Source organism: Columba livia, chromosome 20 (assembly GCF_036013475.1).
Source record: "Columba livia isolate bColLiv1 breed racing homer chromosome 20, bColLiv1.pat.W.v2, whole genome shotgun sequence".
Taxonomy (NCBI): Eukaryota; Metazoa; Chordata; class Aves; order Columbiformes; family Columbidae; genus Columba; species Columba livia.
The window spans coordinates 9,463,339-9,482,544 of record NC_088621.1 but is presented as its reverse complement, the minus strand read 5'-3'; the positions used below and the strand labels follow the sequence as shown (position 1 = coordinate 9,482,544).

The window sequence follows — 19,206 nt, the reverse complement described above, 5'->3', positions numbered from 1 at the left end:
AATCATCTCTATAGAAACTTGTTAAGATGACCAGTTCAGATAAGACTGAGTCAGAAGCTCAGACCAACAACCCGTCCTCCCCTTCTGCCTGTCAGGACATCATAATGCTCTAAATGCAAGAGCAGAGTATCAGTTTCTGAGCATCTGAAAGCTCAGACTATCGCAGTTTCTCGCAATGCACGAGCTGCACTCAACTCAGGTCCTGGATATATAAATTATTTTGCAGATGACACAAATTAAGATACAAACACAGCTTGCAGACCAGAAAGCAGCACCAGCAGGGCACAACCAAGCGAGTGTTGGTTCTCTAAACAAGTTATAAACCCCCTGGGGCTGACAAATCAGCTTTTACTGTCTAAATTCCTGCATCTCGATGGCTGGTATGACCCATGGCCATTCTAATCTGAGAGCACATCACACTGAATTCACAGCAAAAGAAGCGACCATACCAGGAACAGGGCAACGAGCCATGACTGCGTATGCTGGTGTCACTCACTCCAGCCCCACGGACAGCACTGGCCTCCCAGACACCGCTGCTGGTTTGCAGGTAGATCCTCTCCTAAATGGTTCCAGATCTGAATCAGACACATATTATTACTAAGGAAGCCCATTTGAAAGAAAAAAGGCCACAAACCGTATACCCATATCTTTCTACATACATAGGACTCCATGCATCTCCTGGCTGCTAAACTAGGAGTGCACAAAAACAGAAGCAAATGCACCTCACCCCCCATCTGCTGCTCCACCATGGACCGGGGGTCTCCAGATCTGCCGCCGTTTGGCAATTCTCCATGAGGACGTTCCCGAACATCCCGTGCTCTTGAACACAATGCTCAAGAGCGCCAGAGCTGCTCCTTCTCATTTAAGTGAAGCAATGAAGGAGATTTCCTACAAATGTTAAGCTGTGATTAACATTCCCCCAAAGCCCTCTCTGAATCTTGTCATCCACCAAGTTTCTGCACATTGAGCTGCATAGTTCTACCTGCAAAGCCAACACGAGTCTTTTGAATGCAAAGGAGACTCTTCAAGGACAAATGACGTTTCTTCAGCTCCAACTTCTTCACCCTCTGGCAGGCGAGCGTCAGGAGAGGGCTTGGCCAGGGGAGCACTGATGCAGATACTTTCAAACTCTATCAATAAATAACGAGCCCGTGTTTGACTCCACCGGCTCTCCCCCTCCCTTTAAGTAGGTCGTTCTGCCGGCTATGGAAATCAGCTCGTCTTCAAAGCAGGTTTGCTCGGCTCCTTCCTTATCTCTTTAATATTTGAAATGTGTAAAGCAAAGGCTAATTTCAGACTAATTTGATTTATTCCTGGCACGGGTATAAATATGAAACTGTATTTCCTTATCAAAAATAAACCCCAAAATATGAAAAATGAATGACATCTTGCAAGGTATTTGCTATACGCTCAGTTCTGAATTGAAAGGGTGAGTGTCAGGAGGATGGAGCCAGGCTCTTCTCGGTGACAACCAGTGACAGGACAAAGGGCAATGGGTACAAACCGGAGCACAAGAGGTTCCACTTAAATTTGAGAAGAACCTTGTTCCTGGTGAGGGTGGCAGGAGGGAGGAGGCAGGAGGGAGGACTCCACAGGGAGGCTGTGGAGTCTCCTTCTGTGCAGACATTCCAACCCGCCTGGACACCTTCCTGTGTAACCTCATCTGGGTGTTCCTGCTCCATGGGGGGATTGCACTGGATCAGCTTTCCAGGTCCCTTCTAATCCCTGACATTCTGGGATTCTGTGCATTTGGTATAGAGCTACAAGTCTAAGTCCTCAACAGATAACACAATGCAAATGGAACACAAAGGGTCTTTGTGGTCTAACAAGGGGGGAATAAAAAAAAAAAAAAAATCTCTTGAATTAGACTGCAAAAGCTCAAGGGACCGATGCAGGAGAAGCCCAGCATACACCAACGCTGGCCTGAAAATTAACCCTTACCTTTTTATTTCTTTCCTCTAACATAAAGCCTTCCGATTCACACTGCCAATTGATAAAGCGCTTCAGACAAGCCTGATCCTAATGGCCCTGAAGTCCCTGGCAACAAAGCAGCTTGGACCTGCACTGAACAAAGCGAGCTCTGGGCTCTTCCCAGCCCACCCCGATGAAGGGACAGGGCAGGATCCACTCAGCAGAATTTACAACGCAGACAAGGCTACAGGGTTTGACTGTCGGTGCTTTGAGCTGTCCCCATATTGACTCTCAGAAAACGTTCTGTTCGCGCTGATCCAACCAAGCAGCTTCTCTAATTCCAGCCTAGATCACCAAATAGCTTCCTGAGCTCTGCATACGGGGCAGGACTGCGGCTGCTGCAGAAAACGCAACTGAAGGCATGAAAAGAAATTCCAGTGCTCACTGAAGGGTTTTATCTATTAACACCCAAAAAAGTGAGACAAAGAAAACTAACCACCAGAATTTTGTTATTAATTGAATGCCCCATCAGCAATTTTGGTTTTAATTTTTTTTTTTTTTTTTTAAATCAGCATTTTAAAATTCAAGTATAATGGAATTTCCTAAGACTGGAGAAGCATTTGCCTTATGCATCTCTGCAGATAATCACCTGGGGTGAGCCCCTGACGCAGCATGTTCAGCAAAGTTCTCCTAACTCACAGTTGTGCAACTTCAGCCTGTTCTTTTGCTCCATTGATCCAGTGAGAAGAATCCTGGATCAGCTCTTTTTTCCCCCCCCAACTTCTTGAGCTTCAATTCTTAAGGTTTTAAGCCAAGGCTCAGCACGGAGGTGTGAGAAATGCAAACGAAGGAGCAGGCAAAAAAGGAAACCTTTATATTATAAACTCCTGGAGGAAAGAGATAGAGGCTGTAGGGCTGAGGTTGCCTCTAAGAACAACAGCATTTTGCCTTCTAGAGAGCAGAAATGGAGCTGATGGCTCAGAAGCAAGAAATAAAATAAGCTCTGCAGATAAGTAACCGCAGGAGGTCTGTGCAGAAGGAGCGTGTGGTTCAGCACGAGAAGAACCTGCTGCACATCATTCCCTGGGTGCCACCACCTCTTCCTCCAGGTCAGATTGAATTATTTGACAGCACACAAAGTGAAAAGGGTGTATTCAAAGCTTGCACTTACATTCAAGTATCTAATTCCGGACCTGAGCGCTGCCCACTGCACCTGAGCCTAAAGCACTGGGACATGCTCCTAAGCCACGTGCACTGCCAGGACATACCTGCCAAAAACTGAGGTTTAAAAAGAACACCCATAATTGCAATAGGCCTGGAGGCTTCTGAATTTGGAAAGCACGTTATTAATATTAATATGTATCATTTTACAGTAGAAGAAATACCAAAAATAGACAGCACTGTGCCTTAAGGCCTAGAATCAAGTGGGATTTTGGGCAGCACATGCTGGAGAAGACAGCAGCAGCTGTCGAGTCACAGCTGGAGTTGCCTCTGGTGAAGATGATTGAGAAATGGGATTAAGAAAACAAAAACAGGTAAAATTGAAGGTAAAATGAAATGCAAGGAGGACAGACAACCGAGTTAAGAGGCGTTCCTCACTTGCAGAGTATCTGAATTGTTACAAGTTGTGTATTTCCGTTTTTCCTTCAAGTATCCCTGCTTCCTAATGTTTTATCAGTTCTTCTGTACGACCACTTCCCTTGCAATCTCAGCTCCGTTTTCCAGGGAGGCCACCAGACTACAAGGTCAACGGCCCCACAACAACTTCTGGGCCTTAAACTAGTTCACGTGGTCCTGTTACACCAGCCCTTGGAGTAGCAAAGTGGACCAGGAGTTTTTTCATCCTGCCTTTTTCATCCCCACAAGCTGTTTGGGAAGATTGCAAAGCCGCTGCCTTTGCTGCCGCCTTTCAAATAGCCACATTTCCCTGAGTCAAAATTCCTTGGAAAATCCTAAGGATTAAAAAATAATAGAGCAGGAGGTCCCAAAACAAATAGCATTCCACACCAACCAACCTTTGTGGACCCAGCATGAGTTTATACCATACACCAAAGCTCGCTGAAATAAATAGGGGTGTTCTCCAGCACTGCCAGATCTCACTGTTTCTGCTTCCACTGGGGACCAGTAGATCAAAAACCTTCTAATGAAGATCAGTGCGAGGCGAGTGCTTAATGGCAACCTGCAAAAATCAGCGATAATGCTCAGTTCTCAAGAAATAAAAGAAGTTACCAGCAGTTAGCCTGAAACTAGGACAGCTGCAGCCTTTGAAATACCTACTGCGGATGAGAACTACTTAGGCACATCATAATTAGTAAATGGCAAATATTAGGAGTTATGGGAAAAGCGATCGTTAAACCAGATTTTAATAGCCCAGCATTTCATACGTTCAGATGTGAAAATACAGTCAGCGTACACTTGGAGCATTAAGGCTACATTAAGAAACAAACTGCTTCATTTCTGGAGTTGTAAAAACAAAGGTTAAATATCTGTTTCAGCACAAAACCCATAATTTTTGCACAGTGACTGTATTGTTTTGCTTTACACAGCTAATAATACCTGCCCTGGCTTTATACCCACACATCTGCATGCTCTGCAAGGCTAACACTTTAATCAGCAAAACCACCCAAGAACCACATTTAGCACGAATGTTTCTGGAAGTAACCTACCTTTTTAGTTAAACTCCATTTATATAAAATATTGCGTTGAAAATAACAGTTTTCTGCAGCTGACCATATGTCCGCTACTTGTAATGAAATTTCCAAGGAACTGCGCTACATTCAGACATTCCTGTAGCAAAGCGGAGATGTCCCCAGGACACCCTGCCCTGTCCCATCTCTCCCCCACATCAGCCTCCTCACCTCCTCCATCTCTGCTCCTGTGGTTTCCCAGCCCCATTTTTCGGAGCTGCCAGCTCACTCCTCGTCCCTTGGTACCGGCTTTTGTCCCTCCACAGGAACAATAGAACATGTTTTTCTCATACATCATATTTCCAAAAACATCCAGACCGGTTTGCTGGGATTACGGACAAACATGATATTGACAATATCTGACCATCTCAGCCTGGCTGGGAAAACGTACAAACAAATTAAAGCAGTTTCTCACGATGGAAAAGCCTGAGCAGCCTCAGAATAAGATGTGACCAGAGATGCCTACACTTGGGTCTGCAGTTTTGGAGCAAATTGCTTTCTTCGGATATCCAGCTCCAGTAACAGTAATTACAGCTGGCTATTTCTGGATATGCAGTTCCGGTCATTATAATCAGAGCCTGGACATTCAAGGGAATTCCAGGATTTTCCAAACAGCTGCACAAAGAGCAGAAATTATGCCAGATGCTTCAAATTGGGATGTGATGCCGAAGTTTTATTCCTTTCTGTTCGCTGCCTGTTTCCTCATCATAGCCTGGCAGATGGCTCTAATTTGCAAGGCCTGATGCTGTTCTAGAGGATCAAACAGGCAGCATCAGTAGGGAGGAAAATTGGTGGAAGGAACAGAGGATTAATTAGTATCTGGAAGTTGAGCAACTTCCTGAGAAAAGACTGATAAAAGTGTAAAATCCCATTTTACTGTCTAACCCTTTGATATCTGTGCAGAACAGCTATTAAACTCCCCCAGAAAGCCACTTATTGATTCAGTGCTTGATCCAAACACAACTGAAGTCAATATGACCTGACTCCACTAACACCTTCCACATCAGACAGGGCAGAAACCGGTAACTACCTACAGACACTCCTGCCAGGGGCAGGTTTCTATATGAGAGCTGCCTGCACACCCCTAAATCATCTTCATGATCCAGCTGTCATACTGCCCCTTCATATCACAAGTACTAATCAAACAGCACCATGTTTGAACTGTCCCCCTTCACATCGGAGAAAGGAGCTCACCCATCCCTGGCCCCTTAAGTTAATTATTCATTTATTTATCCAGATACTGCAGGTTTGTTTCTCATCTCCACCCGCAGAGCTTAAAATCCGGCTCTGTCCCTTTGGGCATTGCACAGGGTCAATCAAATCAGCCTTAACCACACCAGCATCTGCTCCTTCAAGCTGAGACTTCTGGTCGTCCCACAACCAGGGTTCCTGAATTGGTGCATGGTGGTTATTTTCCTCATGTTGAACCTGTTCCACATCACTCATGGGGGCAAGTAAAGCTTCTGGAGGCAGAAACCCTGAGGAAGGACAGAGAGGAGCTGCTCCCTGTCCCCTCTGCTGTCCCCAAAGCCCCCCGCACGTTGCTCCTGCCCAAAACCTCCTGTGTCTTCTCCTTCACCAGCACATCTTCCTCCTCTATTGCACTTTCTCACACATTCCCCCTTCAACCTAGTCGACATATAATTAATATAGTTTTAAATCAACATGAGTTTTAAATCCAAAAGCCACAGGGAATTAACACAACATTAGGTCTAATTCTCCCCTCATCTTCGGTCTCATGCTGTTGCATGATTTATCTCACTGAATGACAAGCGAGTGGGGAATGGCCTGTTTCTCACTGTTTGTAGCACCAAATATACCAGACATGAAGCAGACAGGGCCACTGGGCAGGGTCACAGTGTAAATGAGTGGTAATCACTTAATTAAGGCCACATTCCAGCCGTTTGTTATGGTGGGGAATAAGTAGTGAGTCAAACATCTCTCCTTTCTCACTTTTTCTGTTCTTACCTTTTTGACACCAGTTCCAAGCATCCTCAAATCACTGCAACTTCTCCTTTGTTCTCATACGATTTCCCACATATAAACCTCTTCATCTCTTCCTGCCCTTGAGACATTCATTCAGCAATACAGAAGGGAACTTGAATCTCTAACTCACATATATTTGTTGTAATATTATTCTAAGTGACTCATCCAGCATCACACAAAACGTTGGAGGAAAAACTGTGACCTAACCCTTTGGTACTGACTGCCTGGTGCCCTTGATGGTGACACCAGTCCCTTTGTGGTGACACCCTCCAGATTACATGAATAACAGCTCCAAGCAAACTGGAATTCCACATTATGGTGTTTGGTCTACACTTATACACAAAGCACAACGTGGCCCCAGCCTTGACTACAGGTTTAGACAAGTGTGATTGTTAATATGAATATTGTCTTGTCAGTGCAAATATGAAACACTTCAATAAAATCTGGCAGCCTAGGGTTTTTATGCTCCAACCTGTTTAAAACATTCAGTGTTCCAGCACACTGAACACCAAAAATCACATAAAGATCAACAAAAACTATTGAAAACCTAATTAACAGAATATAAGCAAGCTCCAAAACATCAAATTGTTTTTCACTTTTTTTTCCTTCCTACTTTGCTTTATGTTTTTAGAGTATGATCAAGCAACTGCTTTGGAAGAATTTGTTGTAATTTGGCACAAACATGAGTGCTCTCATGATTTAATTTAAAGTGTAATGTAGGCAAAGACCCAGAAAGAAACTCTAATTGTTGCATTTTAAAATTAACCTTCTCGGTTCATCTTTATGCTCTGAGAACATGGCACAACCACAGCAGACTGCTGCACTGCCCCAAGAACTACACGAGTAAATGAAGATTAAAAGCAAGGTTAAATAAATTCCGATGACAGTCAGGTAAGGGACCTTGCCTGACTCTCTCCTGCTCCCTGCAGCTTGAGGAAAAACCCAAAATAACTCACTGTTAGCATCTGTTAATCCACTCTTGTTTTTTCTCTTGTAATGGGTTTCTGCTTTCTGTATCTCAGCAGCACTTAGACACGCCAAGGAAAAGCAATTTGGATTTTCACTGCCCACAAACACACAAAAAAAAAGAGGAAAAAAGCAACTCCTGTATCCCATTTGAGTGCTGGGGAAGGGATTCAGGGAGATGAAGGATGCTCAAGGGCAACCACACTCCAAACCACGGGGAGGAACACAAGACATTTATTTCCTTTTGTGTACAAGCTCAGGTACTAAAGGGAAGCGGGACTGAGGATTCCCCTTCCTTCCTCAGCATTGGATGCTGACACATCACACAGCTGGTTTTACTGTGCTGAAATTAAGTAATCAGGTACAACAAGACATGCCAGCTGTGCGGTGAGAATTGATGATTTACTACAGATGACAGAGCCCCAGCTTTGAAGAGATCTTCCATTTTCCCTAACAGCAGGAAGAGTCGTGCTCTTGGTCAGACAACCTGGGAAAATCTCTATTTTTAAAAAATCCAATTACCAAGAGTTATCATATTACTCCTGTATTACCCTGCGGAGCTGGAGGTATCTCCTGTTCCAAGGCTGAACGAGCGCTGTAACACAGCAGGAAACCTTTAGCATCACCGTCTGGGTATCCAAGCGAACCCCGGGAGGGCAGGATCATCGGAACCGGCGCGTGCCGCACAGCGAGTGCACATCAGCAGCTTCTTCCAAAGGAAAAGGCCAACTGTGATTTTTATCCAACTCTCTGTTGACTTTAGGGAATTGTCTTTCTTTTTCTGATACCTTTGCATGTCCCCACTGACACAAGCACCGAAGCCCCATCGTTACATCAGGAGCAGGGTGTTAATTGCTGGGTGAGAGCAGAGCAAGGCTCAGCACAGCTCTCCCCTGCACATCATGGTTTACATCGGGCTCTCATTGCACCATTGCTGTATTATTTTTAGATAACCATCCGTGACTGTCAGGATGTGGGTCGATAGCTATTAGATTTATAGGCAGAACTAGCTATGCTTACAGCAACAAGATGTAAAGCATTTGACAATTTCTTGAAGAAATTTGACCATGGGGATTGGGGGCTAGAAAGCACTGTTGCTACTACTTCCAAAACTGTTTAGGAAAAATAATATCGTACCACTAGGATACATAACTGATGTTAAATCACCACTGTTGACTCATGGTAAGGTCAATACTATGACTATTCAGTTTGAACAGCACTTTGCAGACTTCAGTAAGCACTTCTTATCCTAAAAAAAAGGTCTCCTTTTTCAAGTTTAATATTTCAGCATGCAGAATGTCCTCACACCTACCCGGGGACGCAGGCCCATCTGTGGGAGCTGGCGGCCTGCCAGCCTGCCTAACATCTGGACCAGATTGCTGAGTTTCAGATAAAGATTAGTGGCATAAATCACAGAATTATTAAAACCTTCTTAATTACCTGAGAAGGATTTCTATTTTCTTTTGTGCTATGCCTTATTAACAGGTAAATTTGCTCACGAGCTACATAACAGCATTTTCTTATTCGAAATGCACACGCTTTCTACCGGCAGAGAAGGAACGAGGGAAGACAGTGGCCAAGACAGACCAGAACTCCCCAAAATCTGAGAGCGCTGACAGCACACCCCTCAAGCCAACTTTGTCCGTCTGTCCTCCCTGATCAAAGCAGAAGATCCCAACCCAGCAGGCGTGAGACTGTGTCGTCTCAACAAAAGCCCAAAGACCTCGGAGTACCCGAGTCGCCATGTAAGCCCAGCAGATGTGACAAGCGGTGACGGCCGAGTCGGGCCCCTCTGGAGCAGCAGCTGGAGCCTTCAGGCACCAAAATGTCACTACATGCCCATGTTTTGCCAAATGCATCCAATTCCAAATGTCCCTTACTGGAGACACAACAGCACGGCGCTGATCCGGACTGAGGCTTGGAAATAATACTGTAATTCACATCATGACATCACCTTTTTTTTTTAAGCCTTATAAAAATATTCTTAAAATCTGCCCAACTAATTTAGCAGCATAAATCTAATGTACCTTCGGAAATTCTACCATCTCCTTTTGGGCAGACCTGAATTAATATGCAAGAATAACATACCAGCATTGTCACTATTCTCTAGTCACTGCTGTTGTTGCATCTCGTGAATCCTGTGTTGTCTCTGCATGATAAATGTGCTACTGGCTTATTACTCATTCATCGCCAATGACAGTGAATGTTCGGATGATGATGCCAAACAACTATCGAAAACAAAAATTATCTATCAGTTCCTAGTCAGCCGGGTTGTAAACTAAATGTCACATTAACGTCTAAGCCTCCAGATGCCTCCTAAATGACTATCTGAAGCCTCATCTTTTAACTCTATTCTCTAAGACATATTTCTTTCATTCACTCTTTGATTGGTATCAGACCCAATTTCCATGAACCTGATCAGAATGATTTAGACACGAGCTCTCAGGTGTCTCAAGCCTGTGCACTGGTCTGCAGTTGGTAAGTTTAGGCTGAGAATTTCTAAAAGCATGTGCTGAATCTGGATATTTTGCATTATTCTTAACAGTGAATATGGCAACCCGTTCAGTTAGGTATATGATAAATATTAAAACTGCAATTTTTACCATGCATCTATACAAGGCTATAACAAAAATACAGTTGGTTTCGACTTCAGACACATCACAGCAGCGGGACAGACTGGGGAACAGCATCTCAGATTCTGGGTGACAACTGTCACCAATACAGAACTCACCCCATTCCTATTGCTTTATCTTCACAACATCATTTCGCATATCAAGGGTTTTCGCCTGGTGAGGTTGTGCTTGCAAAGAAAGCCATTCTATTTCATTAACATGATTTAAAAGTTTGGACTCTTCTGCCTACAAACTGCATTTCCCTACTCTCCATTATTTACACTTAGTGGTTTATCTTAATTAGAGAATTTCTTAGCATTTTAGTTAATATATTACCTGTTAAAATCTTCATATTACTACTCTGTGAGCATAACGCTATTAAATACTACTAAATGGTTGATAGAACTGCTTTTAATCTGCCTTATTTACATATATAATTTTTATGCGCAGTAGTTAACTAAGTTTGTAATGACCTTTGAGGATGATAAGTGTTACAGAAGATAAGCATTATCTTATCCTTATGGGAAGTAAATCCACATATCTTTAAAGTGTTTTAAGTTAATTAAGTGCCACTTTACGAGGGGGATAGCAAGGCCGTGCAACAGGCTGTGTTTCAGTATCAGCCTCGCTGTCCACACACAACCCCCCCAAAGTTCATTTCCTAACTGGATAAGCAGCCGCGAGCAGAGTCTGTGTGCAGGGCGGCTGCTGGCGGGCACTCGTTCAGATCTAGGCATGTGCAAATAATTCCACGTGCAAAAGCATAGTTGCAAGCTTGTTTGAAAAATAAACATGGGCTTATTTAACCACCAAGGAATTTAAAGTTCTTCTTCAACTTTTTTGTTTTACTCTTTGTGCACTTGTTCAGCACGAAGGGGAAAGCCCTCTCTGCTCACCCACTGTCTGGCCAGCATCAGTGATTCTTCATCACTGGCCTCTCATTTACAACAATTTGCAAATAGCTTTTATTCTCCCTGATCTTACACATAATCTGTTGTGAGTTGACAACATAAAATGCACAAGAAGAGCTGAGGATGAGTCAGCAATGCCCTTTCACCGTGTTTTCTGTCTTACTAATATTTAGCTTGAAGGATTTTTATGTGGGGTTTTTTTTCACGCCACTCAGAAAGATGCCACATCATTCCTGTCTCATTGGCTTCCAGGCAGCCGAGCACCTACTAGATTCTGCTATTGTATGTAAACCCAAAAGCGCTAGAGAGGGTGTTTAGAGCCTTCAAGGAGGCTGTAATCTAAGAGCCAGAGCTCTGTGCACACACACAGACACAGAGGTTTCACCGCAGCACACCCAGGAGGTCCCTCAGGTGACAGGGACCAGCAGAACTGCTGCACTGACAGCTGTTTGGGGTGCTCAGCTACGGCAGAGATGGATCACAGCTTCCCCACGCGCAAATCAAGGGTTTATTTAGAGCACCCTCCCTCCTGCGCTTCTTATTCTCAAGCTAGCAGCGCTATTTAATGACTAAACTCTTCATATATTGACTCCAAGAGCTTCTGGCAAACAGGCTTTAGAACAGGGGATCACTCACACTTGTGTAGGATCAGCCTCAGAAGGATGGAGACAAAAATCAACACACAAAATCAGATCCAGGCTTATTTGTCTTACCTGGGATGAATAATCAACACGGGTGCAGCCCCAGCACTCTGCACATGTAAGGAAACCTGCGTATGGACCCTGGACATCCCAGCAGGCTCTCAGATAACGACCAAGATCTGAATGCTTCTCCTATGCTGGGCAGAGATGGCTGAGGGCAAACATCAGCCTCATCCTCTCTCCTGCTCTGTTTCAGGAGGCAAACTACGGCTTTCTTCAAGTCATGTCGCTCATCCTAGAAATAATGTGATGCTAAAAACTGGCCCACCTTTGTTGTCTGAGGATCCTACAAATGCATTATTTCACAAACTCCTCTGGATGGGTAAATCCAAGCATTTTCCCAGTGCTTCCCAGGAGGCCCAAGGCTGTGGCAGAAGCTGAATATTCTCTTCTAGGTCTTCATTCACTCCAGGTCCTCGTGAGCTAATTAGCACAGAAACCCTCTCTTTGTAAACACAGACCCAACCGAAGAGCTCATTTGCATGAATCTCCATTAAGTTGGAGATAATCTGGACCACAAGTTTTGCTTATGTAAATGTCAACACACAAAAAATTAGGTTTGGATCAAAAAGACAAGTTGTAGTTAATACCCGGAGTAAAACCGCACGTTCCTTCCAGGCCTTCATTAGCTTTCTCTGAACATCTGCTGAACAGAAATCTCCATCCATAAAAGTGACTACAGAAATTAAAAACACTCTGAATTGTCAGATAAGTGCCTGCACATACAAACCCCTCCATTTCAAAGGATGCCCTCGTACTTCTTTGTGACTGTGGGAGCCATTCAAGTGGAGAACAGTAAAAAGCAACAAAAAAAAGCAAAAGGTAAAACCCACAAGACTCGTGCAACGAACTAAGGGGCAATAATAAACTTTTTAAAAGAACAAAACACGCCTACAGTTCTCAGTCAGCTTTAGGCCAAAAAAAGGAGGGAGACAGGGGACAGTAACTCCTGCACAAACAGGACTAAGAGGGAGTTACTGCCAGAATGGCACCATAGAGAAATGCCCTTCGAAAGGAACAACTGTGTAAAACAGCTCCTTCACCAGCCCCCAGGCAGCGTTGTTTAGCTTGTTTTCACGGCCAACATTTACAGAAATAAATAAATAGACTTATATACATACAAAATGAGGGCTGCCATACCAGAGAGCGCTGCTATTTCCAGTCTGCTTTACACTACAAGACTCAAAAAAACCCAAACCACGGCAATGGTATGATCAGATTGCTCATTTGATCTTTACAGAATGGAGCTTTTTAAGAGATTCGCTTTTTAAATATGGCTTCAACTCCCACTGAAATCCAGCCAAGTCCTATAAGGCAGGAAAAAATCCATAGCTGACTGTACCCAAACTGCAGTTTAGTTTCTTTCTTTGGCCAAATGCTTCCTGATGCTCCCTGAGGTGCAGGTTTTCCACGTGCCACACAACATATAGACACCAGATTCTAACATTTTATATGTGCCAAACCACAGGTCAGAATTGAAACAAAACGCAACCTTACATGAGAGAAAGAGAATTCTCTTGGTGGCTGCGTTTTGCAGGGAGCTTGTCTAAGAGCATATGGTGGGTTTTGTTAGACACTTCACACCAATGTGCAACTTCCCTATCCTAAAAGGAAAAAAAAGAAAGAAATGAGCTCATATCGGCACACTTCAAGCAAGCACTAAGATCGGAGCTTTAGGTATTATTTCAAGTGCCCAGAATGACTTCGGCACAGAAAACTCGTGGTGGGGAAGCTGGTCCAGCCGCCTCCGCACCCTCAGTCCTCTGGGCTGTCTCGGTGGTTTGTTTTTAGCACCGGCTGGGGGTGATGGGGTTCACCTGGCCGCCCACACCGCACTCTAAACCCACAGCTTGTTGAAGCACAACAACACACAGACATCGCTCAGAAAACAGAGCACATCGTACTTTTCTAAAAAATCACAGGTACCAAATATATACTTGACCCACAGTTATATAACTGCTACACCAGAGCTATTTTTTAGCCGGGCTCATCAGCGCTGCTATAAATCACCCCGGTACGCAGAGGCCAGACAAGCTGTCACATTTATGCGCTCAGCTTTCCGTCTGCCCTAAGAAAATGTTTGTGGTATGGGCCACGTTATCTGTTACCTCTCTGCCTGCCCCGGTCTTTAGGTGCATGGCTCTTCCTCAGCACCACGCAGACCCCTGTATGACACCCGGAACGTACCCGAGCGCCCCACAGACCCACATTCAGAGCTGCCGCAAGTGCCGCCAGCTCCAAAAGCAGCGCCCAACGAGGCACGGAAGGGTAATAAGTTATTTTTCAGTTCTCCCTCTGTATTTGTGGCAACGGTAGACAGTATCGCAATTACCTGTCCAACATCGAGGTCCTAGGATGAGGTCTCCTGCACTGCACTGCAGCTATTGCCCCTTTTTAAACGAGTGCCTAAACCTTCCTCGAAACTTCTGCCAAAGCAATATCCAGAAGCAGCCAGTTTCACAGTTTGACTGTAAATAACTGAGCTTTCTACCTTATTCTTTGTTACTCTTTTATTTCACCCTGTTTGTCACCCAGCAGTGCAGCTTCCACACCTCCTGTGCCAGGCGCTTTCAGACGCAGGATGGGTTTTTCATGCAAGTGTATAAGGTAGCAATATAAAAAGCACTTTTCTCAGCTAAGTGCTTCTTGTTTTGTGTAGTGCCTTCCCTGAAGCACAGACACTGAAACAACCACTCTGCGCCAGGGAAGGTGTGTTGTGCTCCTGCACCTGCCTCACATCCTCGGTGCAGGAACAGAACCAGCAATAGCTCTGAGTCAATACGGAGACACAGCACAGCCGGCTTGACGTTCAGCATGGCACAGAATCACGCCTTCGTTTTATATTCCAAACTCAGAGAAAGAATCACACTAACATCGCCAAAAACATTAACTCTGCTAAGTCTGCAATACGAAAACTCACATTCGTTAAAGCTACAGAGATTGGAGGCAATAAATGGGACTCTTGATTGAGATTACATTCCCAGTTGTGAACCTACCGGGAACGATTTAAAAAAAATGAGCTTCCGCAGTCAGTGTTTTAATTAGATACCTCACCTAGATTTCTTATGTCTTTACGACGTGTTTCTCTATCCCACACAGCGTCTTTAAAACTCCCTCTCTACATCTCAGAACTACTGAACCTGGTGAGAGTTTAATAGAAATCCCTTCACTACGCTATAAAGAGAAGCATTGCTTGAGATTTTAATTAGCAGCTGTCAATGCTGAGCCATAGGAGATATTAAATAGTTTGCTTAACTTATTAGAGAAAGTGCATTTTGTTTTCTGACCTTCTGCACTCAAATCATGCAAGGTATTTTAGCCATTTAAAAACTCCTTTCCAAAACCCTACTCTGTAGTAGTAAATGCCATTCCCACAACCAATATACTGTGTGGTACTCCAACCATATTCTCCCACCGAACACCCTTCTCATTTGATGCAGAAATCATGACACTGTAATTTCCTGACCGCTACTATAAAGCTGAAAGGCAGCACTACGCTATTATGCTTTCCTCCCATCCTGTGCAAGGTACTCTGAGCTTTAAACACAGGCAGAACTTGGAAATCAGACACTAAATTGATACGGTCCATTGAGACTCCATTTGCACGATAATACAGTAAAAAGCACGGTTCTATTATGAAAACTTCAAGCAAGCTGTGCACCCACTCTTTGCCTCGATTCACTACCCACAACCGTACCCCAAAAAAGAACTATTTCCTACCATTCAGCTGCCTGTAGACTATATCTTCGAGAAGGGAGAGCCTTTTCAGCACCGCATCCTGGATGGAGCTGATGCCACGGGCTGTCAAGTTGGCCACTTCTGCCCTGGGATGGATGTCATGGAAGGAGTCGCCGCTCTTGGCCGTGATGGGTCTGCACTTGGCCAGGAAGAGAACGAAGCCAGCCACCGCGATCAAGTTTAACACCAGCAGGACTTTGACTCTCCTCAAAGAAGCCATCAAACTTCCCGAGGGGCCCCACCAGCCGCCGCGCTGCCCGCAGGGCTAAGGGAGCACTCCGCCAGGTGCCCGCCGCTGCGCGCACATCGCCCGGCGCGGAGCCTGCGCGGGGAGCGGCGCGCCCGAGCGCGGCCCCGGGCTCACCGGCGGGGAGAAGCGCCGCTCGCCGAAGCCCGCCCCGGGGCTACGGCCCCAAAAAGGAGACGCCACCGCCGGGGCCGCCCGCCCCGCTCCGCTCCGCCCGCCGCGCTGCCGCCGCCGCAACTTCATGCCCCGCGCAGGGCGACCGCGCCTCGGCTCCCGGGCGCCGGCGGGGCCAGAGAGCCCTGCGGCAGCGCCGCCGCCGCGCCTGCCTCCGCCGGCCGCGCGGGGGGGCGCGGAGCCGCTGCTGCGCTGCGCGGACGGGGCATGCCCTGCCGGCCGCGCCGCCCCCCCGGCCTCGCAGCCTCGCTGCACCGCGGAAGGGCGGGCAGAGAGGGGGGCGGGCGCGTGGCTCCCGCCCCTCTCGGCGCACGGGGAGGGGAAGGAGGGAAAGTCACTACGGCGGCGGGCTGCAGCACGGAGAGCGCCGCTCCGCGCACTGCCCGCGCCTGCGGAGAGCGGCCCCGCCGCGCCGCGGCTGCCGGGAAATCCCGGGATGGAGCGCCGAGCACGGCGCGGGCCCCGCCGGCTGCCGCTCCCGCCCGGGGAGGGGGGAGCGCGTCCCCTCGGATCCCCCCGGCAGCGCCAGCGGGGCGGCCAGAGCCGGGCAGCCAGAGCCGGGCAGCGGCTCCGGACAGCGCGAACGCACAGCGGGGGTAACATCGGAACGCGCAGCCTGGGGGTAACTCCGGGAACGTGCAGCCGGGGGGTAACACCGTTACATTTAGACAGGGATCGTCACGAGAAAAAAAAAAAAAAAATCACAAAATCATTTCGGTTGGAAGAGACCCTCAGGATCATGGAGTACAACCATAACCCAACTCCAGCACTGAACCATGTCCCTGAGAACCTGATCTAAACGCCTTTTTAAACCCCTGTAGGGATGGTGACTCCACCACTGTCCCAGGATTTGCAATCCAGTCTCACAGAAAGTTTGAGCGTCTCTGATTTCGCTGCTCCCCTGGGGTGCTGAGTGGTCCTGGCACGAACTTTGCTCCCTGCTCTCCCAGGTCAAAGCTCTGTCCCTGAACTCGAAAAGGTAGCTTGCTCTACACATGCATTTAATCAAGCGAAGTAAACCATCCTGCTTCCAGATATGGCTCCCCAAATATTCTGTGCCAGGGAAGGGAATGGTTGCAGCGCCGGCACCGAGCTGGTTTGCAAGGATCTTCCACACTGCAAACACTAAAAAGAGGTAGCGGTAACCATCATAAACTACAATTCAAATCCAAAATTTTCATGCCAGAATACTCCGTATCCTCAATCTGAGAGGGCGGCTATGGCCGAACAATCACAGTAAAGCCACCTACTCAGAGCTTTAACCATGTGCCACAGTTAACCCTGCTTTTCAGAAAGATGACATGGAAAGGGAATGAAAATGTGAACAACACTGAGTCATCATATCCTACAAGGCAACTTTTCAACATGTAAGAACACCCTCTCTCACCTTCAAGCCATAACTAAAAAGGAAAAACAAACAAACAAACAAAAATCAATGTCATGGCAACAAACCTAAAATTGCTTTAAAGGATCTGGAGTTTTAATCCCAGCTGCACAAGAAATCTTTTATGGTTTCTACATTCAGACCCAGAACCCTGCTACAAACCTCAAGAATTGCGACAGGCACATAACTCACAGTGAGACCTTAAAATAACGTGGTCAGTCCATCAGCCACGCTCAGGTTCATTATTCCAGCACGAGGGTCCAGTAGTGAATGATTCTGGTGACATGAAGCCAAAACTACCTTACAAATTCCTCAAAACCATGAAAACTTTTTTGCTGGCAGTAAGGGGAAGCTTCTCGTGGCAGCTGCAGGTGTGGGGGCTCTTTAGGAGTGCGCTGGCACACGATAAACATGATAAAGAGTATCAGAAGCAGAAATATTTGTGCAAACAGAAAACTACTTGTTTAAAAACAGTCTTGGATAAAGAAGCCCTAGTCCTGCATTACCCAGCGCTCCCACTGTCACATCACACAGAAACAGCAAGATCTATTTAAAATATCAAATACAGCTTATAAAAAGAGATTTAAGGAAGTTGGGCACATGGTTATTACATAATATGACCCTAATGAAAAAAAAAAAAAAGTCTGAATAACTTTTAAAAAAGTGAATGCAACAGTTTGAAGCAGCTCCTTGCTGAAGGACAAGGAGAATAATTTTGGCCCCCCAAGAAAGGAGCAGAATTAAGTCCCCAAAGCAAGCAGGGATGGAGAGAAAAAGCCACAACGCACCTTCTGGTGACCCTGTGTTGCTGTGTCCAGTTACAGGACAGCCGGGTGCTGTGACGATGGAACAGCATGCCAGGGTAAAGAAACACGTCCAAAAAACCTGCAGGAAAAAAAAACCAAAAACACAATATCCTCTGTGGGGGAAATAGCATGAGCACTAAAAATTAAGAAAGCACACACATTTACCAGCCAGCCAAACAGCTCCCCCATACCATCCAGGAGGATTAACTTCAAAAACTTCCCCAGGTGTGTTGTTGCTGCTGCTTTTCTTTCTATAGAGTCGAACCACACAGTGCAGACTTTGAAGCCCTCCTGGCCAACAACAAACAGCCATCACCTGGGAAGTTCACCAACCCAGCTGCAAATCATCTGTTACAGAGGCGAAAGGTTTTCTGCTGCTGGCCTCATGGGGCAAAACTCCTGAGGCTGGAGAGCTGGATGGGAAAAATTTAATGAAATATAACGAGGGCAGGTGTAGCATGTTGCATCTGGGCATGAACAACCCCAGGTTTCAGTATAAATTGGGGAAGGACCTGTTAGAGAGCAGCATAGGGGAAAGGGACCTGGGGGTCCTGGGGACAGCAGGGTGACCATGAGCCAGCACTGGGCCCTTGTGGCCAGGAAGGCCAATGGTACCTGGGGTGGGTTAGAAGGGGGTGGTCAGTAGGTCAGAGAGGTTCTCCTGCCCCTCTGCTCTGCCCTGGTGAGACCACACCTGGAATATTGTGTCCAGTTGTGGCCCCTCAGTTCCAGCAGGACAGGGAACTGCTGGAGAGAGTCCAGCGCAGCCACCAAGATGCTGAAGGGAGTGGAGCATCTCCCGTGTGAGGAAAGGCTGAGGGAGCTGGGGCTCTGGAGCTGGACAAGAGGAGACTGAGGGGGGACTCATTCATGGGGATCAATATGGAAAGGGGGAGTGTCAGGAGGATGGAGCCAGGCTCTTCTCAGTGACAACCAATGATAGGACAAGGGGTAATGGGTGCAAACTGGAACACAAAAGGTTCCACTTAAATATGAGAAGAAACTTGTTCCTGGTGAGGGTGGCAGAGCCTGGCCCAGGCTGCCCAGGGGGGTTGTGGAGTCTCCTTCTGTGCAGACATTCCA

The 19,206-nt window shown here is 46.3% G+C and overlaps 1 protein-coding gene across 2 annotated transcripts in view; it reads right to left on the bottom strand.

The window, feature by feature from the left end:
• The window catches only part of GALNT17 (polypeptide N-acetylgalactosaminyltransferase 17), a 215,109-nt gene that overhangs the window by 191,397 nt on the left and 4,506 nt on the right, over positions 1-19,206 (bottom strand). The window contains exon 4 of one of the 2 annotated variants that reach the window (XM_065037207.1): positions 18,106-18,202. Coding sequence is in view for 1 of the 2 variants with exons in the window: in XM_005511603.4 (XP_005511660.1) it covers positions 15,495-15,732 (238 nt within the window). In the remaining variant the exon portion in view is untranslated. Of the gene's footprint in view, positions 1-15,494; positions 16,247-18,105; positions 18,203-19,206 lie in introns of those variants that run through there. The other variant, XM_005511603.4, reaches the window with a different exon arrangement.